This window comes from Pleurodeles waltl, chromosome 8 (genome assembly GCF_031143425.1).
Source record: "Pleurodeles waltl isolate 20211129_DDA chromosome 8, aPleWal1.hap1.20221129, whole genome shotgun sequence".
Lineage (NCBI taxonomy): Eukaryota > Metazoa > Chordata > Amphibia > Caudata > Salamandridae > Pleurodeles > Pleurodeles waltl.
In genome coordinates this window covers 595,516,402-595,542,681 of record NC_090447.1, presented here as the reverse complement: position 1 = coordinate 595,542,681, position 26,280 = coordinate 595,516,402, and the positions used below count along the sequence as shown (strand labels likewise).

General features: G+C 44.5%; 1 protein-coding gene across 7 annotated transcripts in view; it reads right to left on the bottom strand.

Annotated features, from left to right (window-relative positions):
* RASA3 (RAS p21 protein activator 3) overlaps positions 1–26,280 on the bottom strand; it is an 821,322-nt gene that overhangs the window by 257,585 nt on the left and 537,457 nt on the right. For all 7 annotated transcript variants that reach the window (XM_069204628.1, XM_069204627.1, XM_069204630.1 and 4 more), the window contains one exon: positions 24,080–24,233. In XM_069204628.1, the coding sequence (XP_069060729.1) occupies positions 24,080–24,233 (154 nt within the window). The remainder of the gene's footprint in view (positions 1–24,079; positions 24,234–26,280) is intronic.

Here is a 26,280-nt window from a genome sequence, read left to right as displayed (position 1 = left end):
GGCTCGACCGCAGAAACCACAATTGCAGGGTAAAAATAATAAGGATAATTCTAAGCAACAGCAACCTGAGGGTGCGAAAAAGCGCTGGGATAAGAAACAGCAAACACCTAAGAAAGATGGTGGGCAGTCTCCGCAACCGGAGACCCCACAAAATAAGTATAATCTCAGGAATAGGGATACTTTGAAGACGCCTGATAGATATCAATATACTGATATGCGCCAATCTCGTTCCTTTCAGGACTCCTCGGAGAAAAGAAGTGAGAGAGGTGGGCGGTCAGAGCGGAGGACGGAGTACGTGAAACCGAGACAGGATTCACAACGCTCAGCGGAGGTTTCTATTAAACAAGAAGAGAAACCGCTGCAACAAAAACAGCAGTTTAAAAAGAAGAAAGTGGCAGCAGTCTCAGTTAGACATGCCGCTCAAGAAGAGAGTTCTCTTGACGAACAAGACATGGGCGTTAGCGCTGTTAGACAGCGCGGCAGAGGTCACAATAGTTCGCCGGAGTCTTCTAGAGCATCTGGAGGCGAAAGCAACTGATGACTTCATACAAGTCGAGACGGTGGATATGCGAGTCTCTGATCCTGATCAAGTATATCTTGTGACTCTACGATTAGAAGGGGACATTGACCGCGTTGTACACGCCATCTTTTGGGACCATATGGTGAAATCCTATGATGTCCTGTTGGCCGAACAAGATTGGCCACCTGACTTTGTTCGCGACTGTCCAGTTGGGGAGGAGGTTATTGCGCCTTCCTTTTCACCACTTGTTCCGAGAGAACTAGCGGAGTCATATGGTAAATCATGGGCTCTAGCACAAGCCCCCGCCCTATATAGAAATAATGTGGGGTGGGATAAACAATCACCTTATCATGTCATTCCCATTAAAGGAGAACCTCAGCCACAGCCGCAATATCCTATTAAATTTGAAGCAAGGGCATCGGTTCGGAAAATTCTTACACAATTGGAGTACCAAGGTGTGATTGAGCCTTGTGTCTCGCCGATGAAGAATCCCTTATTTCCGGTTGCTAAACCGGACCATTCCTATAGGATAGTGGTGGATTACAGACATTTGAATAGTCATACACGCACATATGCTATACAGAATTCACATAGCGCTGCGCTTATGAATAATATAGTGCGTAAAAAATACAAAACAACATTGGATATCTCGAATGGATTTTTCTGCCAGAATATAGCACCCGAAAGTCGGGACTATACCGGTTTCAGTGCGTTTGGCTCTCAGAAAAAGTTTTGTCGTTTACCTCAGGGGTATAAGAATAGCCCAGGACTGTTCTCGGCTCGTGTGACTGAACTTCTGCACGAGTTGGACCCTGAGGCATTATCATATGTTGATGACATTTATTTGACGGACGATGAGATTCTACAACATCTCAGTCGCGTATCGCGCATTGTTGTGGGTTTTGCTGATATTAGTTATAAGTTTAATTTTAAGAAATCGAAGATTGCCTTCCTCAGTGTTATTTTCCTGGGATATGAGTTATCGAGTGAGGGCAAGAGCCTGGCGCCACATTTTTTGGAGAAATGTGCTTTACTGCAGCCTCCTAATACGGTTCGGAAGCTCCAGTCTTTGTTGGGGTTTCTGAATTTTGGCAGAACTTACATTCCTGATTATGCTACACGTATAAAACCCTTATATGAACTGATTCGCCCGAATTTTTCAAGTAGATTTTGGACGATTGAGCATACACACATACTGCGAGAGCTGCAGAATGATCTCTTAGCGGTTAAACATTTACACACGCGGGACAATAAAACTCATTTGGTCATCAGGGTGATTCCTGGGGCTGTTGGATTTACGTATGTCACCTTTAATGAAGGGGAGACAGTCCCGATAGCATACAAGTCCCACTTGTATTCTGCTGCAGAACAACGTTTTGCACAGACTGAGAAAATTCTCACTGCAGTACAGATGGCTGTGATCAAAGAAAGACCGCTAGCCCAGGGCCAACGCATTATTGTCGTTTCCCCAATTCCGGCCTTGGAGGCTGTTACAAAAGCGAGTGTTCCTAATTCGAAAGCTTTACACCCGCGGTGGATACAATGGGCTACGTCTTTGACGGCCACTGATGTGGATTACATATTTGACCCTAAGCTGCAGACTCAAGAATTTCTTCAATATGAAATAGAGTACCCGGTCCCTGCTGGCACATTACCTATTGACCAATATGAAGTGGTCATGTATACCGATGGCTCTGCGCAACCGGCGGTTGGGACTAAACAACAGTATTCTGCTGCTTGTGCGGTGGTGAGCGGGACTATGGAGGGGGGAGTTTTCTGCCCCCGACATACTTATACTAAAACATTGGGAGATTGCACGGCGCAGCTGGCTGAGCTCAAAGCTCTTTTGTTAGCGTTGGAGCATGCAGAGCCGGCGATATTGACCTTGCTAGTCTGTGACTCCTACTACTGTGTGCAATCCTTCAATGAATATCTGCATTATTGGAAAATGAATGGGTTCAGAGATTCTAAAGGCAACACCATTAAACATAAATTGTTGTGGGGTAAGGTTGCGGGTCTGAAAGAGACGCTTCCTAAAGTCCATGTTGTACATACACTTGGACACCAGCGCGTTGGAATACACGTTGCTGGGAATACTTTGGCTGATGAGGCTGCAAAGTCGGCAGTGGCTATCGCCACTGTAGCCGCAGTAACTCGTTCGAGTTCAAAACCAGACAGAGATTTCGGCTGCCATAAAAGCTACGGCTGATGGCCCGCCATTTCCTAAAGGATTCCCTTCTAAATATAGTTACTGCTTGAGTGGTGCACTAAATGCTGTTGTTAATATTCCAGGCGTTGGTGTACGTGAGTTACCGAATAAGATTGAGAGACCTCGATTAATTTCTGCAGCGCATGAAGGGGTGGCATCTGCGCATGCTGGTGTGGCTGCCACGATTTAGCTTTTACAGGCCCGTTATTGGTGGCCTGGTCTCTATAAGGAGACAAAGCAGTATGTCCTTTGTTGTGACGTCTGTCAACAAATTAAAGCATCGTCGGCTAGACGCCCGCAGCAGACTCCTCTTCTGATATCAAATAGACCATTACAGTGTGTGTACTTGGACCATTGTGGTCCACTGACACCAGATTGTGCATACAAATACATATTGGTTGCTGTAGATTCGTGCTCCAGATTTGTGTGGGTCTGGCCACAGCGCTCGGCTGACGCTCGGACTGTTATTAAAGATTTGCGTATCTTTGTCGATACATTTGCAGTTGCGGCTTTTCATTCGGACCAGGGCCCTGCTTTTGCCTCTAAGGCATTCAGGGACACCATGGCTTCGTTGGGGGTCCAACTCCAATTCTCGTCTCCATTTCATCCCGAGGGAAATTCTGTCGTGGAGCGTTTAAATCGTGATTTAAAGCAATCCTTGGGGTTATAGGTACGGGTCGTAGTTGGCTAGCCCACCTGTATGGAGTACAGAGAGCACTTAATAACTTGCCTAGGTCACTGGGGGGTCGTACTTCATATGAGTGCCTGTTCGGAACACGAATGTATGTTCCTGATCTAGATGGTCCTGGTGTGGAGGCGGCAGATACGCCCTTTGACATAAATGATCGTGTCACTGTTTTGCAGGATTTACAACAATTTCGTGAAGATAACTCTTCTGCAAGTGCTGCCTCCTCTGGAATTAAGGATGAGCCAGTAACACCTACTGGTTGGATACCCAGGATTGGGGATCTAGTGCGTGAAAAGGTCGCAGTAAAGAAAGAATTTGGTCCTTCTTATCGAGCACCTGTCCCGGTGTTGGGGGTGAGCGGCACGAGAACTGTGATTTTGCCGCCGCTGCAAGGGGCCAAAGGAAATCGTTTTGTTTCCATTGATAATGTCAAGTTACAACATGTGGCCGATTCTGCACAGCAGACCAAGAGGGACACCCAGTAGTTCCGGCATCCCTCTCACTACTGGGGAAGAAGTCCCGCTGCAGGTGATTAGCACCGACCATGTTTCCTCTCCAAGCTTGGGGAGGGTGGAAGATGATCTTGCGATTGTTCCACAGTCAACGATTGATATCGATTCTTTTTCTCAAGTTGCTGTACGTTCTACTGATGTTTCTGAACATGTGATTTATAGCGTGCCTAGGAGAGAACCTCCATCAGCTTCCTTGTTCACTGTTGCACCTTTTGCAAGAACTGCCTCTGGCTGCTTCAACGACGCGGATGCGGCTGTATCCAGCTCTTCGTCTTCGCTGTCTTCAATCCGAGGTCCACGTAAGCTACTAAATTGGCTTAAACGTACATATTTTGTTGTTCCTTGGAACTATTTGTGGCTTTTTATGGCTGTACTGACTATTTTTTTATGGTTGGGATTTGTGGTTACATTTTTTCTGGTAATACATGGTCATTTTCTTCCGGATCGATCAGACATTGAGCACGTGGAGACTGTGTTGAGACCACATTTTTCGTCTCATATGGTTCGAAGAGACTTATCCAATGTGAACATTTCTGCAATACCAATTCCGGATGGAATTGTGTGGGATAAAGCAGGGATGTGGAATTCCTATCGCCCGACGCCCGGGACATCTTGTTTGGGGTCAAGGGCAACAAGTTTTTATGTTTACTTTGTCCTTGGGACAAGTAGGCCCAACCCTCTGCAGCACAAACCCTTTGGCTGCCTGTTTACAGAAAGTGGAACTCTCTGCAGTTGAGGTAATGTGTTTCCAAAAGATAATGCTGTTCGAACTTGTATTTATGGTTCATTATTTGAAAGCCTTCATTATTAGGGTGAGTGCTGTAAATAAATGTTTTAAGGTCACACTTCATTACTGACTTGGTTCCAGTACAAAAAAAAACGTGTATACACATGTTTGAAAAGTTTAGGCTATGAGGCTAAGTATAATGTTCCCAGAATGCTCTCTGATTAGATGCAAATCAAGTGTCATTTAGTAAAATGTTTTGATGCATGCTAGTATTTCCCAAAAATCTTTCTAATGGAAAATCAGTGTAACCATTTTCAACACGATTATGGGAAGCATGAAAATAAACAAACACTGACAAAGCCAACTAATCTGACATATTTTTATAAGTCTTTTAGTTTCATCAATGCATGTCTTGTTTTGACATGGCTTTTGTAACACTTTATTGTTGTGGGAGCTACCAGGCCCTCAACATTGTAACAAACACTGGCAAAAACCCCCCAAAACGTCTTTGGACTCTAAAAGCACACGTTGCCACCAGTGGCATAGCAAAGGCCCCGCAGCCGCCCTCCAGGGGGCCCCTTCAGCACAGCACCTGCCCTGAGTGAGTCTAGAGAGGGGGCTCCTCCATGTTCTTTGCAAAGGGGCACCCTCCAGTTTCCATACGTCACTGATTGCCACTGTAGTTCCTGACACTGAACAAAACTACTTTGTGTGCAAATATGCTCCTTGTGGAAGAGCAGAATGCGATCACTCACAGTAAAGCCAGCCGAAAGAGAGAGAAAAAGAAGTTTAATAAAAACAAAATGTCTTTGTTAACACCAGACCTAATTAGGGACCAAGACCCACATGTAGGTAGCTTTTTGCATGTCGCAGAAAGCACATTGCGATGCACAAACCCAGTTTTGCGATTCGGTAACCTGGTTACTGAATCGCAAAACGGGTTTGCGACTCGCAATTAGGACGGGGTGTTCCCTTCCTAATTGCAACTCGCAGTGCAATGTAGGATTGTTTTGCGTCGCAGGCGCAAACCAATCGCAGTTTGCACCCATTTCAAATGGGTACTAACACTTTCGCAAAAGGGAAGGTGTCCCCATGGGACCCCTTCCCCATTATAAATGTCACTGTAAACATTTTTTCAGAGCAGGCAGCGGTCTGTATTACAAAAAAAAAAACTGCTTTATTGAAAAGCAGTCACAGACATGGTGGTCTGCTGTCTCCAGCAGGCCACCATCGCTGTGAGGGCCGCCATTCGCAAGGGGGTCGCAAATTGCGACCCACCTTATGATTATTCATGAGGTGGGCATTTGCGAAGCCCTTGCGAGTCACAGATGGGGTCAGGGACCCCATCCTACATTCGGATTTGCGACTCACAATTTGCGGGTCGTAAATCTGAACCTACCTACATGTGGCCCCAAATTCTTAATGAAAGTCACAAAAGTGCACCCATGGTATATGTCGTACCCCTATAAAATATTTGTGAACTGTATTTTAGCATGGGTAAATACCATGTGTAGATTTGCTCATGGGAAAATCTATTGAGCATTTGCAAGTTCATTTTCCCTCCAGCCACTTTCTTCCCAACCTTGGAAGAAGTTCTAATTCTGCCATTGTCAGGAGTAAATGTCCAACCTTTCTTATTATGGGAAAATATTAGAGAGAAGCTGGTGAAAATCTTTAAAACATGCAGGTTAGTAGGTTTGCAGACTCAAAAGCATTCCAGCCCTGGAACTATTGCTTACTGCTTCCTCCAGCCCCAGTATGCAGATCTGCAGAAACGTGGCAAAATAAGGAAATTGCTACAGTAGGGATTGAAACTGCAAGTATTCAAGCCCTACTATGGTAGTAGCCCTGGCATAATCAGAGAGGCTATTATCAGAGCTCTTACATAATGAGACTGCTGCCATAATTTGGCGCCACACTACATGGCACCAAAGGGACAAGTAGATCTTTTTACAGGACAAGTAGATTTGAGAAGCAACCTGTCCCCGGGACAAGTAGATATTTTAATAAATTCCACACCCCTGGATAAAGTAATGTTTGAAATATATGGTCCCACTGAATTGATTCAAATACCGTATGTTCTTAAGTTATCAATGAATGATATTGTTATTCCAGGCATTGTTTCTGATGATTGGGATGTGAAGACAGTAGATGCTATGCTAAAGGATTTGCAATATTATACTGTCTATGACGATGAAGATGCTTACCAATTTAAAGATAATCATGGTGATATGTTTTGCTACACCTATTATGGACACCACTTTATTCACAAAGCGAGTAGCCCTAAGTCCATCTTTAATTATGTACAATGGGAACATTGCTCGACTCCTCCACAAGGGAGTTCGAAAACGTATAATGATAAATTTGCATATTTTTCTGGGCATGATCAGCGTAGCGCTAAGTCTTACTATTTTAAAGTGACACCGTATTCTAATAAGCAGATTTTGTTGACCGATACTAAATTACTGTATTCTAATTCGTTTGTATCTAAACTTTCGGTCGAAGGATATGAATACTGGTTGAAGACTGTTGACTTGAAAAGTGTTTGGGGTACGAAAAATTGGCAGATGCAAGGCACAGATACATTATTTCGAGCATGCATTATCCCTGTGCAAATGATTTTCCTCAATGACACAGTACAACAGACTAGTTGTTTGGGCTTGGCGTCGATTAGAGAATTGACTTTGCCTAGCATACCTGTCCCTTCTAAATTAAATAACTGGCAGCACTATGTGAATGCTACTTTTAGTGAATTTACGCATTGGGTCCAGAATGGTACGCTTAACGCTTCATCGTTACATCCGGGCGGGTGGTTATTGTGGCCTGTAGACACTAATCAGTGTCATCAACGTTTTGTTACCTCTTCTGGGGGGTTCAGGACTAGTAGGGCAGACCCTCGTTACATTTCACCAGAACATGCAAATATAATAACTACATACAGTGTGGGGAAACTTTGTCAACAATGGTTGAAGTACTCCACGCTGGGTGCAGTTAAGTCACACCTCAAGTTACTGTCTAATGGTACTGATTTACAAGATTTCTTGTCAGGTCCCAAGGTGCCCCGGAGAAAAAGGTTCTTATACGAAGTGTATAATGAGTTTTGGAAACTTTCCCAGCAGGAGGCTGCAGCCAGGTTAAGACAGATTGATCGAGAAAATCTGCTGCAGACTTTGTCTGTTGTTGATAATGGCATGCATACCCTTTCTGACCGTGTTTACACGATTGACAGCATTGTCTCTTCTGCTATTGACATTATAAAATCAGACATGTCTTCTTTATATCATGGGCAGAGTCAGACACGATCTATCATGCAGCTGGGTTGGACTCTTCAGACCTTGAAGGCGGGTCGCGTTCCATGGCAGCACATTCGTGCCAGAGAGATCTTTATCTCCTTTAATTTAACTCGTCAACAACAATTGATGGCTAAGAAGGAAGCGACGTATGTTATGTTAAATATTGAAAAATTGGAGAAACTGCCTTTTACGGTGGCTGAGATTCCGTCAGCTGAGTGGTTGATTCATGGGGTTATTAATTTGCCTATCTCCACTCTGCAATTTACTTCTTGTTTGAAGCACATTCCGGTGGGAAGATATGAACTATTGGGTGACAGTTACATACACGAGGTGTGGGAGCTTCCTTTTCAGTACAGATGTGTTAATGGTTTGCGGAAAGTTTTTCTTAGCGGTAGCGACTGCGAAACTTCTGTTAGCCATTCCATGGTTTGTAAACAGCTGTCCTTGCACGGAGCGTGTAATGCTTCGATTGCTAACTTAGCTTGTTATCTGAAGGGAGTTCCGGTCCCGGTAATTAAAAACACTTTCCAGGTGCTTTCTAACGGCAGTTACATTGTTCTTAACAGCGAACGCTGCTGTGGCATGCGTGCCGGAATAGTTTACATCGTCGTTGTCAACAAGGCCGTTACGTGCTGCGGGAATGTGTTGTTTCCCCCTACTGAATTTAGGGAGGTAGCGGACATCTGGCCTCATATTGCTACTTCCAAGGTTGATTTCGACAAGTTGAGTCGGCTGAAAGCTTTATTGTTTCAAAAGCATGTGGCCCTTACATCTGCTAGCGAGACCTACGCACTTCAAGTGGCAAGGTCATCGGCGGAGATACAGTCCCTTTTGAATACTAACTTTCCGAGTCACTTCGGTGAACTTGTGGGACGTATATTTAATGCATCCAGCACTGCTGGTATTGCTCATTTTTTCAAAGCCGTTGGTGTTGGTTTCGTTCACACCTTCTCTTCCATATTCGGTTTGATACCTTCGGCTAAACACTCTATTTTCGGAAGCATTTTTGGGGGTTTCCCAATTACTTTGGCTTTATTGGCTGGAGTTTTGCTATTGTTGCTATTTTTTCGCAATGGCTGTCCCGCCGCAACGAGATCCTGTATTGCTGCTCCCGTCAGCGCAGCTGTGTCGTGAACGCATGATGCAGTGTTTTGGAGCAACACTCCTGGCTCATTTGGAGTGTGACTGGTCTTTGTCGTTCCGACCGGTTTTGGATTGTGTGCAACCCGTGTTTCGATGCCTTTGGTGCTCGTTTGAACATGCACTGGCTTTCTGTCTCTCACTGCAGCGCTCTCCAGTGGTTGATCTTGATCTGTTGATGTTCCCGATTAGGGCTCATTCCCAGACTTGTGCACTACGGTTGCGTTTGCTTCGTGAAGCGGATTATGAGATTCCCTTCCTGGAGGAAGATGGTTTTGTCTCTTTCCTTGGCACTACACGGGGTGCCACCCTGAATGGTTTTGGGGCTTTGGAACACACCTGCTCCATGGTACTTTGTGGCGTGGATCTTCCGATATTGACATATCTCGAAGTGGAGGAGCTTCTACGTTCTATTGCTTCTGTCTGACAATTGGATTTTTTTTTCTCTCTCTCCCAACTAAATTGACACTATATTGCAACTGCTAACCAGTCCCAGGGCCTGTGCTCTGTGTAAAATGGATATGCAAATTAGGCTAATTATAATTGGCTAAGTTAACCTACCTATAAGTCCCTAGTATATGGTAGGGCATATAGGTTTAGGGACCACAGCATAGGTGGTGCACACCTAGGTGCACTGCTGAGGTGCCCAGTGTCATTTTAAAAGCAAGCCTGCCTTGCTGGCTGCTTTTAAATTAAAGTTATATGCAAATTCGACTTTGGAATTAAAGGTACTTCCAAAGTCTTAAACTACCTTATTTTTACATATAAGTCACCCCTAAGGTGTGCCCTATGTGCCCCTAGGGCTGGGTGCCATGTAACTATAAGCAGGGACTTTATAAAAATAGATTTATAAGCCCTGGTGAGGTAAAAACAGCCAAATTTGTTTTTCCCTCATTGAAGTAAATGGCCTTCATAGGCTAGAATAGGCAGACTTTATTTTACATTTTAAAGTCTCCTTAAATGTTACATACCAAGAATTTGGTATCAAATTAATTGTTGTAATAAATCCCACAACTTCCAGTTGTGGGATTTAATATAACTTGTTCAGGTAAAAAGTTTAGACTTTACCTAAAAAGTTGCCAATTTCAGCTCTGCATTGTTTTTGCTGCTGTGCTCTGATTGGCCAGCCTGCAGCAGCTTCTGCCAGGCTGCCTTGATGAGGTGTGAAGTGGCCTGGCTTCACACAAAGGAATGTGCTTGGGGGAGAGAATCTCCCCTCAGCAGATGGTGAGGCAGGAAGGGGGAGGGCTGCCAAACTGGTCTTCAAAGGTAGAGAAGGACATCTGGAGCACCCAGCAACACCCCCACATCCTGCAACCCCAGACAATTAGGTGCCCCCTTGATTAGATTAGGAGAGGGCAGGAGAGGGGTGTGTTTATGATTTTTAGCCACACCAGTGGGTGGGCTCAGCCAGATGTAACCTCCAAAAATCAGATTCATCCATGTTGGATTTTTAGAGACTGTTGCCTTCTGGGATGGATTTTTGCCACACTTCCCAGGAAGTGGTCATCACAGGGGGACGACCATGTCCCTGATTGGAGAACCAGGGCCCCCCTGCTTTTCACCCAGGAGCAAGGATAAAACTGGCAGACCTGCCCCCACACCTCAGATCCCCACCAAATTTCAAGAAGAAAGAACTTAAGGAGAAGAAGGACTGCCCTGCTGGACCCCTGGCCTGCACCTGGAACCTGCACTCAGAAGGACTGCACCAGCTGCACACTTGGGCTTCACCACAAGAAGGACTTTGCCTGGCTTCAACTGGTTCAAGGACGGACTCCGTTTGCTACAGGTGAAAAATTGCTAACCAGAGTCCCCTGCACCAACTCCTGAAGAAAGCGACCAGCTGACCACTGTCCAGTGGCCAAAAAGGAGTTTGCGCCAGGTGCATTCTGGGAGTTGAAGTCCGCACCCCCCAAGGACCATCACAGAACTTCTGGACCCTTGGGGTGAGCTGTGGACCCCAAAAGAACCTTAAAAGAACATCTGGGTGAAGCCCCAGAAGTTTGGAAAAGATTTGAGAATTTTTGGAAAAAAGCTCCAGAGAGGGACCGACCCGCCGCGGAAATTCTAGCCGGCTTGCCTCAACCGCAACCCGGCCTGACTTCGTGGTTCGTCCCGGTAAAGAAAAACATCCAAAAAAGAGACTAAGTCCGAACGTAAAAAGTTGACCGGGACCTCCCAGCCATCGTATCCGAGAAGGGCTTCATGGACGTCGGATCAAGATCCAGGTTTACCCCGGTCGAAGGATTTTCATCTCGAAAAAACGACTAAGTCCGAAGGTAAAAGTCTCCACCGAGGAAACCCACATCGCGTATCCGGACAAGGGCTCCAGGAGGTCGGATTCATCTGGCAGGTTCGTCCCGGTGAAGAAAAACTTCAAAATAAAGACTAAGTCAGAAGGTAACTTTTTAACCGAGGCCTCCCGCGACCTGTAGCCGAGCAGGGCTCCATCGCGGTCGGCCTGAAAGTTTGACTTTGCCCCGGTCGAGGTGCAACCAGATGACCCGATTGGCGCTTTTTGTTTCTAAGCGCTAGAAAAGTAATAATTCTTTAAAAATTCATATCTCCGGTTCCCCTGAACCGATTTTAATCGTTTTTGTGTCATTTTAAAGATAAAAATATAAACTATTTTTATAAATTGGTTTTGGATTTTTAAACTGTTTCCTGTGTTTTATTTAATTACTGTTTTGTGATATTTGAATGCTTTACACTTTGTCTCCTAAGTTAAGCCTTGACGCTCGTTGCCAAGCTACCAAGGGTTGAGCTGGGATTAATTTACTGAGACCTAACTGTACCTATGTGGAGGTTAGTGGCTTGTTGCTAGGTGTAGGTACCTACCTGCCCTACCAATAACCCATTTTCCAACAACATGTACCTGTGTAGTTTACATGTCCTTGTAGTGTAAAACTCCTACATTCGTTTTTATACTACTGTGAGGCCTGCTCACTTCATAGGCTAACATTGGGGCTGCCCTCATACATTGTTGGAGTGGTACCTACTGATCTGAAAGGGGTAGGAAGGTCATATTTAGTATGGTCAGAATGGTAATACAAAATCCTGCTGACTGGTGAAGTTGGATTTAATATTACTATTTTAGAAATGCCACTTTTAGAAAGTGAGCCTTTCTCTGCACTTAAATCTTTCTGTGCCTCACAATCCACATCTGGCTGGGTTTAGTTGACAGCTCCTTGTGCATTCACTCAGACACACCCCAAACACAGGATACTCAGCCTCACTTGCATACATCTGCATTTTGAATGGGTCTTCCTGGGCTGGGAGGGTGGAGGGCCTGCTCTCACACAAAGGACTACCACACCCCCTACTGGGAGCCTGACAGACAGGACTGAACTCAAAGGGGACCTGGTGCACTTCTAAGCCACTCTTTGAAGTCTCCCACACTTCAAAGGCACTTTTGGGTATAAAATCAGGGCCTCTGCCCTACCACCTCAGACAGTTCCTGGAGAAGAAACTTGTACCCAGAACCTGCATCCTGCCAAGAAGAAATGCCTGGCTGCCCAAAGGACTGACCTGACTGCTTTCTGAGAAGGACTGCTGCCTTGCTGTTGTCCTGCTGCCTTGCTGCTCCCTGGCTGTGGTGAAGAAGTGCTCTCCAAGGGCTTGGATAGAGCTTGCCTCCTGTTCCCTGAAGTCTCAGGACCAAAAAGACTTCTCTCTTGCAACTGGACTCCTGGTGCGGCGAAAATTCGACGCACAGCTGGCTAAAAACGACGCACAGCCTGTCCCGCGGTGAAAAATTTACTGCACACCGAACCAGAACGACACTGCTCGACTTTGCAAGGAAAAGACCGATGCGGCGCCTGCGGTGCGACTGGAACTTCGACGCACGGCCCACCAGATCGATGCACAGCCGACCTGGGACAACGCCACCCAACTTCCAGAGGGAAAATCGACGCAGCGCCTCCACGCACAGACCCCGGGGCGTCTGAAAACCCTGCAACCCGAAGAGGATCCACAACCGAGCGCCGGAAATCGACGCCCAGCCGTCCCTGCGTGGAAACTAAATGACGCATCAACCATGTGCAGCCAGAGAAATCGAAGCACACCCCTTTGTCTCCCCGCTTCTCCTCCTTTGTGGCCCTTTGCGGAGATTTTTTCACGCAAACCAGGTACTTTGAGCTTGAAAGAGACTCTGTTTGCTTTTAAAAGACTTAAGACACTTTGGGCCTGATTCTAACTTTGGAGGACGGTGTTAAACCGTCCCAAAAGTGGCGGATATACCACCTACCGTATTACGAGTTCCATAGGATATAATGGACTCGTAATACGGTAGGTGGTATATCCGCCACTTTTGGGACGGTTTAACACCGTCCTCCAAAGTTAGAATCAGGCCCTTTATATCACTTTTCAGTGATATCTTTACATTTTCTTATTGCATCTTTGATCATTTTGACCTGCAAATATCCAGATAAATATTATATTTTTCTTAACACTGAGTGGTGTATTTTTGTGGTGCCATATTGTGTTATTGTATGATTTATTGCACAAATACTTTACACATTGCCTTCTAAGTTAAGCCTGACGGCTCAGTGCCAAGCTACCAGAGGGTGGGCACAGGATAATTTGGATTGTGTGTGACTTACCCTGACTAGAGTGAGGGTCCTTGCTTGGACAGGGGGTAACCTGACTGCCAACCAAAGACCACATTTCTTACATACCCTTACACTGCTTGCACGTTGCAACACTTTGATTACCAGCAGTGACAGCATATCACTCATGCCTATGGATCCTGTGAAAAATAAGCAGGTGGTGACACTCTGTAAATAAACATCTTATCCCAACAGGCTTAAGAGAGCTGTAGATGATCAATATATGGAGGAAGAGGAGACCCTCAGTATGTTGGACCCTGATAACCCTTTGAAGCATGGCTGTCACCAGGCTTTTTCATCAACTTACCCACAGGCTAAAGAGGATTCTTGGAAAAGTCCTACTACTATTGTTCACGGATTTGTAAAAAGTCATGTTATCAGCCCTGCTCTATCAAATAAGCTGGAGACTAACTCCAAATTATTCCTCCTCGCCCATGAGCCTTATATTGAAAATGACCAGGCTAAAAACTGCTTTGTGTTTTGGGATGCTATGGACAAGGCCCTTACGACAGCTGGTCAATGATAGAAACAGGATATCTAGTTGGCAGAGTTATACACCCTTGTCCAAGTAGGGACCACAATTGTAGCCAGGGTAAATCACAACACAATCCAAATCATCCTTTACCCACCTTCTGGTGGCTTGGAATTGAATAATCAGGCTTAACTTAGAAGGCACGGTGTAAAGTATTTGTGCTATAAATCATACAGTAGCACAGTGAAAACACCACAAAGATACACCACACAAGTTTAGAAAAATAGATAATATTTATCTGAATAAAATAAGGTCAAAATGACAAAGATCCAATAAGCACAAGTCTAAATATCACTTTTAAAAGGTTTAAAATAGTCTCAATCCCTAAAAATAAACAGTTGTCTCTTTGTTACAGACAGTAACTGGGCTGCATCAATAATAATGACGCATGGAGAATGCAGAGGAGGAGATGCTTGGAAAAATAAGGTGTGCGTTGGATTTTCCAACACGATACAGACGATGCATTGTTTCATTCTACGCTGCAAGGGGTTGGCGTTGTTTTTCAGCACACAGTCTTGGTTCCTCACTGCGATGCGGGGATATTTTGAAGCCCAGGGAAGAAGTGTTTTAAATCCTTGAAGCGCTGGAAAAAGGAGCAGACGCATCAAATTTCTAGTAGGGAAGCCGGTGTTGCGTCATTCCGGTCGGCTGTGCGGCAATTTCTCAGCTGCACTGCAGGCTTTGCGTAGATTTTGGCAGGCTTTGTGTCGTTTTTTGACACACAAGGAGTTCTTGAAGGGGTTAAGTCTTCGTTGGCCCTGAGACTTCAGAAACAGGAGGCAAGCTCAATCAAGCCCTTGGAGAGCACTCTTGGGGAAGGCAGAGTCCTTCCAGCAAAGTCAGAGGCCAGCAGGGCAACAGCAGAGCATCAGTCCTTTCAAGCAGAGCAGTCCAGATGAGTCCTTTGGGCAGCCAGGCAGCTCCTCTAACATGGTGGTGGTGTAGGTTCAGAAGTGTCTGATTTGGTGGGGTCAGAGACCCAGTTTATATACCCAAAAATGCCTTTGAAGTGGGGGAGACTTCAAAGAGTGGTTTTGAAGAGCACAAGTTCCCCTTTCATCCCGTCCTGTCTGCCAGGGTCCCAGTGGGGGGGGTTATCAGTCCTCTGTGTGAGGGCAGACCACTGGCCTTTAAAATATGTCAGGTCCTCCACCATTCCAGCCCAGGAGGACCCATTCACTATGCAGATGAATGCAGATGTGAATGAGTGTCCTGTGTTTGTAGTTGTTCGGGTGAAATGCACAAGGAAGCGGTCAACCAGCACAGATCGGACGTTGATTGGAGACAGGCTGTAAGGCACAGATGGCTTAAGTGCAGAGAAATGCTCACTTTCTAGAAGTGGCATTTATAAAATAGTAATATAAAATCCAACCTCACCAATAAGCAGGATTTTCTATTACCATTCTGGCCATACTAAATATGACCTAGTTATCCCTTTCAGATCAGACTTTACCACTCATCAAGTATATGAGGGCTTTCCTAATGCTACTCTATGAAAGGAGCAGGCCTCACAGTAATGGGAAACAAATTTAGCTTTTCACTACCAGGACATATACCACATGTGTACATGTCCTGCCTTTTACCTACATAGCACCCTGCCCTATGGGTTACCAAGGGCCTACGTTAGGGGTGACTATGTAGCAAATGGGAGTTTAAGGCTTGGCAAGTACTTTGAAATGCCAAGTCAAGTGGCAGTGAAACTGCACAGACAGGCCTTGAAATGGCAGGCCTGAGACATGGTTAAGGGACTACTTATGTGGGTGACACAATCTGTGCTGCAGACCCACTAGTAGCATTTAATTTACAGGCCTTGGGCACATATAGTGCACTTTACTAGGTACCTGTAAGTGAATTAAATATGCCAATTGGGGATGAACTAATGTTACCATGTTTAAGGGAAAGAGCATACACACTTTAGCATTGGTTAGCAGTGGTAAAGTGTGCAGAGTCCTACAACCAGCAAAAACAGTGTTAGGAAAGAGGAGGGAGGCAGGCAACTAGTTAGGGAATGACCACCATAAGGCTATGAGGTCTAAAGTCAAGTATCAATAACGCATGCAGATAAGTTGGATATACAAATAAACATCCTTCAGACGCTTGCGGAGCACGTTAAGAACATTGATATCCAGACTGATAATCTTAATGCCCTAATTAGTAGGGTCCAGCAGACAACGGATAAGTATATGTTGCCTTGTTATTGCTTATTAGGTAAAATCTCTGCTGTCCCTACAATCATGTCTGAGATTGTCCAGGAACGCAAGGCAATAGCCAAGTTTAAGCTTCCTTCAATGGACCCCTTTACTGGGCTGTTTTTATGCCTTGCTAACACTGAGGGATCTTAGCCCAAACCAGAAGGGGAAATAGTAAATGATGCTCAAGTAGCTCAAATCTCACTTTCTAAAGAGAGTGACACCAGCCGATAGTGTATGGGTTCCTTTAGTCTGTAAGTACAGAGGGCAATGAAAGGGCACTCGCCACCCAGTCAAGGAAAAACAAAAAGTGCCTATGGAAACTCAATACAAGTTTAAATGGGCAAACCAGAGTGGCTCACAAATTTGATCCAATATTTCCTGATTCTCAATCTAAAAACTATGAACTTCTTGGATCACAATCCGAGCATACAAGACAAAAGAGACATTAGCCCTCCACAGGTGTCAAATAATGATTCGGAAGAGCCTTTGGAACAATTAACTTCAGTGAACAAGCTTAATTTGTCATTTGCTGAAGTAACAGAAAAATGTGGAGGAGCAGGACCCCAGAGTGAAATCGGTGATGCCATTTAATGAATCTACACAACTTGTAATGGTTCCAGAGTCACTAAGATTTTCCAAAGAATGTCAAACTAGGTTTCAGATGATATGGAACAAAGCTTTAACTGATGGCTTGGAGTCATTAGTTAAACCTGCAATTAGGTCAGAGTCATTAAGATCTTCTAAAGAATGTCAAACTCTGCCTCTTTTATCCGATGGGCTGAGGCCCCAGCATTCCGTGTTCTGATGGACACGGCTGGAACAAGAAATCCCAATGTAATAACATTTGTTCCCCCAGAGTCTTTAAGATTCTCTAAAGAATGTCAAACTCAGGCTGAAACGACATGGAAAGAAACGTCAATCAATGGGCCCCTAGCATCCCATGCTTTCCAGGACTAAGCCAAAATAAGACATGTAAATTTAATAATGTCTGCTTCCCCTTATGTAGATGAAGGTTTGAAGGACAGCCAGAGAGGGAGGATTGGAAAAGAGGATCCAGTTGCTACATTTGAAGGTGGCAGTCTCCATTTCAGGGAAGCGCCTTCTTCAGTGCAGTTTGATGTATGCTCTCTCTTTGCACTATGAGGAATCGTTGCTGATTTCTTTGTGAAAATAGGGTAGAACTTTTTGGGTTGTGTAGGGTTTGTTAACCTTACAAGACCCGTTAACTGCAGAGTATGCTTGTTTTTTTCCTTCCTCAGTCTTTTCCTTTGTTGCTTTGGAAGGGGTGATTTTGAGGATATGGTTGCTAGGTCAGTTTGGGTGGTGGTGGGGGGGGTAAGAGCCCTGACATTTTGATTTTACACTGAGTTATGGTCCCGATCCCTAGTTACTTGCTGACCTGGTTGGCCTCTGTTTAAAAGGCCATAGCTGGAGGCAATGTCCTGATTTATTTCCACTTTATCCTCTTTATCATCAGTTTGGTGATCTGCCTTTTGGGCGTGACCCATCCTGAAATTTAGGTCAGTGAGGGCAAGGTTTAAAGTGTCTGGGAGAGTTCCCAGTTTTCCTACAATGTGGGAACATGAATTGGTGTATTTGTTGAAGATATGTGGCTGACTAGGCTTCGATGATTAAACTATTTAGTTCAGGCAGTTTAGAGTTGATGCATGATACATTTGCACCAAGGATGTTTAGGAGCTCTACTTGCCAGTCCAGTTCACCTGAGTGCTAATTTAGAGCACCTACAGATTTTTGGAAGATATTTAATAACTGAGGCCATATGTCTGGGCTGCCATTGTTTTCTGTGTTTTACTCCTCCTCAGTGGGCTTTCCATTAGAGGTGATTATACTAATGACGGGTTAGTGCCCAAGGGATTGTTTAGCTAGTCCGGCCATAGGTTTATCATTTTAGCATTAGTTAACCTTAGCCTGCTCTGTTTGCAGGGTTAGTGTGCTTATGTTGGTCTCCATCATGTGTGTGAGTGTCAACCTCATAGAACTAGGTAGCTCTAGTGGGACGGAGGCTTAATTAGTGTCATCAAGAGTTCTTTTAACTGGTTGGCCAAGAGACAGCTTTGGCTTTCAATGAGAGGATAGAACCCTTGGGTTGGTTGGGTTGTGTGCATCCCCTCAAGCAGTTTCTCACTAAGCATGTACCTCTACCTACATGACTTGGTTTTGTAGATGAGGCAGAAGAGGTGACTGCCTGGGCTTGGCTGGGTTAGCTGCCTGAGTTGTCTCAGGTGCCTCAACTGGCCCTAAAGCACTTTGCTCCCGTAGCATGTAGCCATCGCCCGGGTGACTGTATGATGTGGTGAAAACCGGGAAAAGTTGAAGTCCATCCTCAGAAGTGGCCTGAGTTGTCAGATCCTCTACCTTTAGCTTCGACTTGGTCTGGGATTGAGTCCCAGCCATCATACAATATCTCTGGGGTTAGTGGTTCTGGCAGACTGTGGATCATCAGTTTTCAGAGGTGATTCCTGGATTGACTCCTTGAGAAATGTAAACCTCTGTGGGATTTTCTGGCACTTTTCAAACATTTTTGTTATGGGTGAGATTAAACAGTGGGATACATTTTTTGTTTGTTTTGGGCTCATAAGTCAGTCTTGCTAGCATGCTCCATGTTGCGATGCCTCCTCTTCCTGGTGGTAGGGGCCAGTCATGCCTTGCCTGACCCTGTTATGGATATAAGATTAACCATGGCTTTTGTTTCCCGCCTCGCCTGCTGCTGTCCATACCTTAGGCAAGAATAGTGATCACAGCTGTCATAGGGCTAAAATAAAGGCTGTATAGATGATTGGAGCCTTGCCTTGCCGAGCAGGATTGTAAGCTGGTTAAAGCAGGTTTAGAGGGGTAAAATAAAATCAGCCTATGTACTTAGCAAAGTAATTTAGTAGCTTGATTAACTTGTTGGCTTGGTGACTCTTGTGTTAGAGTGTTGACACTGTTAACTGCAATGCTGTTGCCAAAGCTGTAGATGCTGTTGCTGCTGTAGGATGATCATTTGGTTAATAGAACTAGAGCCTTACCTATGGCTGTGGCGTGAGATGTTAAAGTGAGCTGCTGCAGAGGGCTAAACGGTACAAGGGGCTGGGGGAGCACACAGAGTGATACAAGTGGCACCGGGTCCTGGCCCGGGTGCCTCTGTATCGTTCTGGCTCAATCCTGGGGCTTTGGCTCTAACGCCGACAGCAAGCTCACTTCCCACCAGACTCAATTCTCAGTGTTGCACCTCACTTATCGCAGCTGCCTTCTCTGACCTTCTAGGGTTCCACTGGATCTTCTTTGTGGGCTATGTGGGCTATTGGGCTCTGAATATGTTGAGCAGAGCACAGAGGTGGAAGAATAGTCCGGCAGGGCAAGCAGCAGTCAGCCATCATTGTATGAAATAAGATGCAACTGGAAAGCAGACAAGGGAGTCGGGGTGGGCGGGTGATCGGAGTGGGTGGGTGATGCAGGGCTGCTGCAGCAACATAAGGACACAGAAATAAGCGAATAATGGCGGGCAAAGGAGGTGGTAATAGCTTGATCCTTCTCAGCGTGTGCCACACCGCACTTGTTCGTTCTCAGTGTGCATCTCAGCCGCCCCCTTACCTTGGTGCGGTGATCCAATCTGTTCCATCCATATCCATGTCTCAGTGCCCCCCGTGTCCCACCCAGACTTCTCGGGCAAGAACCAGGCTTGAGTCTGCAGTTTGAACTGGGTTTGAACAACAGCACAATGCCTGCTCCGTCTTCCTCCGGCTTCCTCTGTGGCATCTGGCGTCAGTGCTATGGCTCCTCCTCCTGGTTGGCAGCATTGATGGGAGGGATAAGGGGTAAATGGTATATGCAAAGGTTCAGCTCCATCTTGCAGATATAGAGTTGTTCTGCTCTCTTCAGTTCACACAACACAGCACAGCACCTTTGCCTACTTCCCTGTGTTGCGTGAACCATTTGTAAATTGGGGCCAAAGTGCTTTATTCAGGAACAAAATAAGAGTAAGGGAACCTGATCAGGAACTATGATGTGATACTCTCAGATCCCAGGAGCACACTGAGCTTTGAGCTTTTAGTCCACAAGAACAGAACACAAAATTGTATAAACTACATGGCATCGAGACACTTCACACAACGAGGAAGACTGGCACCACACCTGGGTTTGCTCATCATATTACAATTGCATTTTATCTCCCTCCAAGCATTTAATACAAATGGCAGACAAAGGAGGAGTCTACATGGGTAATTTAAAATTTGTTGTCCATATTATAGCATTATACAATAAAACAGTATCGTGAAGTGTTCTGAACTGCTGTATTGCCACATAAGTTTCAATGCACACTATTATGACATCACAGGACCTGTAGCTGTCTTCCATCTCCTCCCTTGTGGCAGCCCCCACCAAACATCTCATCATTTACAATTCTTATTAAAGGTGACAACTCAAGAATAAAGTACCATGAAGCTGTGGGGTTGTATAACATTTGAGGAAACATCAACAAGAAGAAATTGCACCACTTTTGTTCACTATAGATAGAACTAAGCTCCTCTCGCATAGTCACCTGGAATCACTTGGCACAATCATCCCTGCTGCTTATACAACAAGGTATTCAGCAAAACCTGGCTCACAAAATATCCTTTGAACACACTGAAATGAAGTAAAAAATACCGAAATGCCATATTTTTAGACATCAACCAGAAACATGTGACTCTTAAACTGTACCAACATGCTCATCTAATGTAAAGGCAGTAATTGATGGTCCACCCACTTGGAAAGGGGCCGAAATAGTACCCATTTTTAAAAAAGGAAATCCGAACATCCCTGCCAATTATCGTCCGATTAGTCTCCTTGATAACTCCCAAAAAATCTATGCAAAGCATCTTTTGCTCCATCTTGAGGAATGGATTATGGAGTCCGAAGCTCTTTCTGACCTACAAGCAAGATTTAGACCTGCAGTGAGTACAGTTGACCAAGCCCTAAGATTCATGTCAATAAAATGGAGGAATGTTGACCTGGGGAGGGGTAATTTCTATGTGGTCTTCATAGACCTCAGAGCCGCATTTGATTTGATCCCCAGGAACCTGTTGTGGTCAACATTATCAAACATGGGAGTACCATCTGGTCTCCTGAAACTCATTGCTCAACTGCATGAAAATACTTTCGCTCAAATTAGATGTGGCCAGGGGGGGCGAGTTGACTGACCCCGTAGCTATTAAAAAAGGAGTTAGACAGGGATGTGTTCTGGCACCCACTCTTTTTTGGCTATATATCAATAATTGCATCCACTACTTAGAGAACTGTATAAATGATTCACCCAAATTGGTTGGGAAAAAAATCCCGTGTCTGCTATATGCAGATGACACAATTTTGATATCTAAATCGCCAATGGGAATCCAAAACCTGATCAACCAATTCTGTGTTTTTTGTAGTGACTATGGTCTGGACGTAAACATTAAGAAAACAAAACTCATGATATATAGTACGTCCAAGAAACGCTCGCGCGTTAGCATAGAAATGAACTCGATTCCATTGGAGAAAGTAGATGAGTCCGACTACTTGGGTTTCAGACTATCGACCACAGGCAAATGGATGGCAGCCATTGACAAAGGGGCTCTCATTATAAGCCAGAGAGGTGGGGCCCTTGTCCGTAGATCGAGAAAGGCTCCGAGTCCCCCCTTGAACATACTTGCAGAGATTTACAATGTCCAAATCAGAGCAGCGGCCCTCTATGGAGCGGAACTTTGGGGGTCCCACAAAATCCTTGATACTCTGAAAACCAAGGAAAACCATTTCCTTAGACAGATTGCCCGGCTAGGTATGGGCTCTCCAATGACCCCTCTAAGGCTAGACCTAGGTCTAAACAGTATCAAAACCACAGCAGCCCTAAGGCCTCTCTCCTATTGGATTCGCTTATGGAAATCTGTTGAACTCGAACCATATAGACTGGCTATAAGAGAGCTCATAGCCACCTCCCAGGCACTGGAGAAAATCCCATGGCTGAAGGAAATTAAATCTGCCTGGGTCAAAATAGGTTTTCCTTCCTACTGGAACTATCCGGATCAAATCCCCGACAATGCAAAGAAACTTGTCACAAAAAGATATTGGGAGAAAGTTAATGAAGACTCCTTGCACCAAAAAGGGGCGGGCAGGCTAACAATGGAATTTCTCCAACTCAAGCACGAGCCCTGGCCTGAGAACTTCTTGAACCTTCCCATGCCTCCGTACGCCCGTGCTTTATATCTCCAACTAAGATATGGTACACTGCCTATCAATGGTTTTACGGCTCACTGGTCATCTAACATTGCTTCAAATGATAGATGTATCTCTTGCCAAAATTTTCAAGAAACAACAGAGCATATACTATTTTTCTGCCCTCTGTATAAAAGTCCCAGAGGGAGGTGGATCATTCCCCTCTGCAAAAATATGTCATTACATGATAGAGCAAATGCCACCAGAATCTGTACATACGACTCATCCTCCGTGGTAGCTATTACAGTTACCAAATTTTTAGCGGAGGCCTGGTACATCCGGCGTAGGCTTATTGTTTCAAAGGGCATGTGAGCCATCCCGACATTAGTCGACAGAAGGAGTCTCAACTGTTATTTTTTGCCTCTATATGAGGATTGACGAGGGTCAGGTCTTACGGGAAAACAATTGCACACATTGGTATGTTAGAGAGAATTTTATATCCTAGCTTTTATCCTTTTTATTCTTAACATTTTAGCCATGTCTTATTTATTGTAGTTTTTATCTACAATCAAATACTTAGTCTTGTTGATCTTATTGTTATACTGTCCTGATTATTACTGTTTTTATATTGTTATCTTTTTTTTTTTTAACAAATACTATTTTATCATGTATGATTGTTATCTTTGTTACTCAAAATGGCCTAGATCTCTAGACCGAATGAACTCAAATAAAAAATAATTGATGGTCTGCAAACCAGTACATCACACACTTACTGGTGTTTATCGCACAATTTAAACTACATCTAGTTCATTGTACAGACAGACAGTTTTTTGGTATGAAAAGTAGGAAAACTGAGGAAGAAAAGAACCTTACATACCCATCTTCCCTTTACTACCACCTTTACTACCACCAGCATGACTCCAAAATATCATCTAGCAGAAATATCACTTATCAAATATAATTTCCTACATATCATTTACAAAAACATTGTCCTCTGAAGTTAAAAGAAAATATACCCAAAATAGGAAAATAGTTTTGTAAATAATATTTAGCACACAATATTTCTATAAGTTATTTCCCTACATACAACTGCCGCTGTTACCATAAAGCAAAACATGATCTGTCCACAAACTACATTTACACTTGGGTGGTTTCACTGGTTGTCGATTCAAGAATCCTCAAGCAAGAGCCAGGTTGGGTGTGTGTACCCACCAACAAGCTGGAAAGATAATCAACAGTCAAACAAAAGTCAGCTTTGCACAAAGGTTCAGAGGTGAAACTGAAGACATGGAGCCTGCCTGTTAAGTTATGTGCCATTTCCCAAGACAGGGCCAGCTTCACAAACCAAGTTTTATGATTAGGCACGCCTTACACCTGAAAACTCAGATCTAAGTCAGAAGTCAGTCAAAAGAAAATCACATGTACATACAAAACAAGTCTTTGGAAATAGGTCCCACGTAGAACCATCAACAGTGACCAAAAGTAAATTACCTCCACATCTGCTGATTTCAGCAAGAGGTCCCGGAGAGAGTTGTAGTACTCAGAGGAAAAAACGTGGTCCTCTGTATAAACCACGTTAAGCCGTAAAGATCCAAGATCATCACATTTGAGTGATTTTCCATTATCTCTGGGCAGCAAAAAATACCTGCAGGACATGACAAAAAATTAGATTAAGAACAACGCTTTTGGATCAGGATTGTGAATTTATAGTCAAATCGGAGAGCAATTCATTTTAATTCCAAGCTCCTCTACATAGCTTTGATTAACATTGTGTTGCCTTGGAGGCCTCAGCTGGTATGTCTAACAAAGGTCTCTAACTTCACTCATGACTGCAGCAAGTGGCTACATGCAGGATGCCAGCAGAAGAACAACAGTATAGACTACCATCTGAGGACCACTAGTGTTCCCTCGCATCAACTGTAACCCACCACAATGTTTTGTGGGTGCTCAACAAGGCTCAACCACAAAATATGTTTTGAAACAATGCCCCTCACTTCAGAACATTATGCAGTCTTTGTTTAACTGCAAAATCACACGCCTCAAACTAACCGTTTAGCTGCAACTTCAGTCTATTACTTTGTGCACCAATATTTTTCCACTTAGCCAAGTGCTGGAAAATCCCTGCATAGTGGAAGTTTTGTTGCATTCGAAAATCATTGTGCTCCAAAGCTCTTCAGTGTAAAAGTGGCTCTCTTTTTAAATTTGTATTATTTAAATATCTCCTACAAGACCATGATGAATCCTTGTATTCCCCAATGAATATCACACAACTAAAATAAAAAAATTCATTTCTTAGTTATATGCCGGTGCCCATTTGATCTTAAATCATGCTAAACGAGAAGACCAAAGTAAAATAAAAAAACTACTCTTGACAGGAAACACATTGTACTGGAGGACCATGGCCTTTTAGGAGGAAAGAAATGCCTTTACGAAAGGTTAGAGAAGCAATGACTGCAGAGAAGAAGAGGTGCTAATCAGTTACTTGTACAAGTAGACGTGCACCTGACACAGCTACTGGTTCATGTTAGAAACTGGATTTTTGGTTGGCAGAGTTATGCACCCTGCCCAAGTCAGAACCACAATCTTAGTCACAGTAAGTCAAAAACACACTCTAAATAACCTGTGCTCACTTAAAAAGCAAATATTTGTGCAACACTTCAAACAGTAAAACAGTGAAAACACCACACAAACATAATCCACACCAGGCCAGAATAACAGAGCCTAAATTATTAAATAAAACAATACCAAAAAGACAAAAATCCAATAAGTAGAACCGGAGTTATACATTTTTAAAGACTGAAATGCAATATTGTGCTTAAAAGTATAAAGTGCCAACTAAGGACAACTGGTCGAGTCAGACCGGGATACATCCAAATGTTTAGGCTAACTGCGATGGAGCACGGGTCAGACACAGCTCCAGATGAGTAAGGCTGAGGTTTCACCATCTTAAGTATTCTGCTAAGATTCCTGTTCATCGGGAAGAAGTTCGTCAGGAGCCAGGAGAGTGTTGGCAAGAGCCGGGAGGACGGCGCTGACGGAAAGTCTGGGGGGCAAGAGAGGCGATACTTGCTGTGCAACGAGATGAACTTGTGGAGGCTCCGGCTGATTCTCCAGGTGAGTGGTGTGGTTCTGGTGCAAATGAGCCTGTTCACATTGAGCCCAAAAGCTTGATTCCAGGATCCCAAAAACCACTTTCAATGGGCCCGGGACCTGAGAGGCACCTCTTGTGAGTCAGGAGTTTGTTTAAGATGGGTCCAGGAGCTGTGGGGAGCCTGTTATGTCCCTGAGGATAAGATCAAGAGGCCAACAGAATAGCTCTTAGAGTCACTTTGGGGTCCTGGGTTCAAAATGGAGGTTGCAGGTCCAGTTCTCCTTCCCCAGCAAAGGATGCAGGAGGTCAGCACAGCAGGTCAGCAGTTCATTGTAGAGCAGCAGTCCATCAAAGTGGCAGTCTTTGTAGCAGGACAGCAGTCCTTCTTCCTGGTGTGCTGAGTTGGTGCCTTTGAAATGAGGAGGCTTCAAAGACGTGCCTTTGAAGTGTACCTGCCCCGACTCTGGACTCACTACAGGGGGGTATGAAGCCCTTTGTGTGGGGACACGCCACAGCCTGATCAGTTGTAGGTGTGAAGCTGTGCCCAGCTCCTCCCTCCCATCCTGCCCAGGATGGCCCATCAGAACACCGATGGCCTATC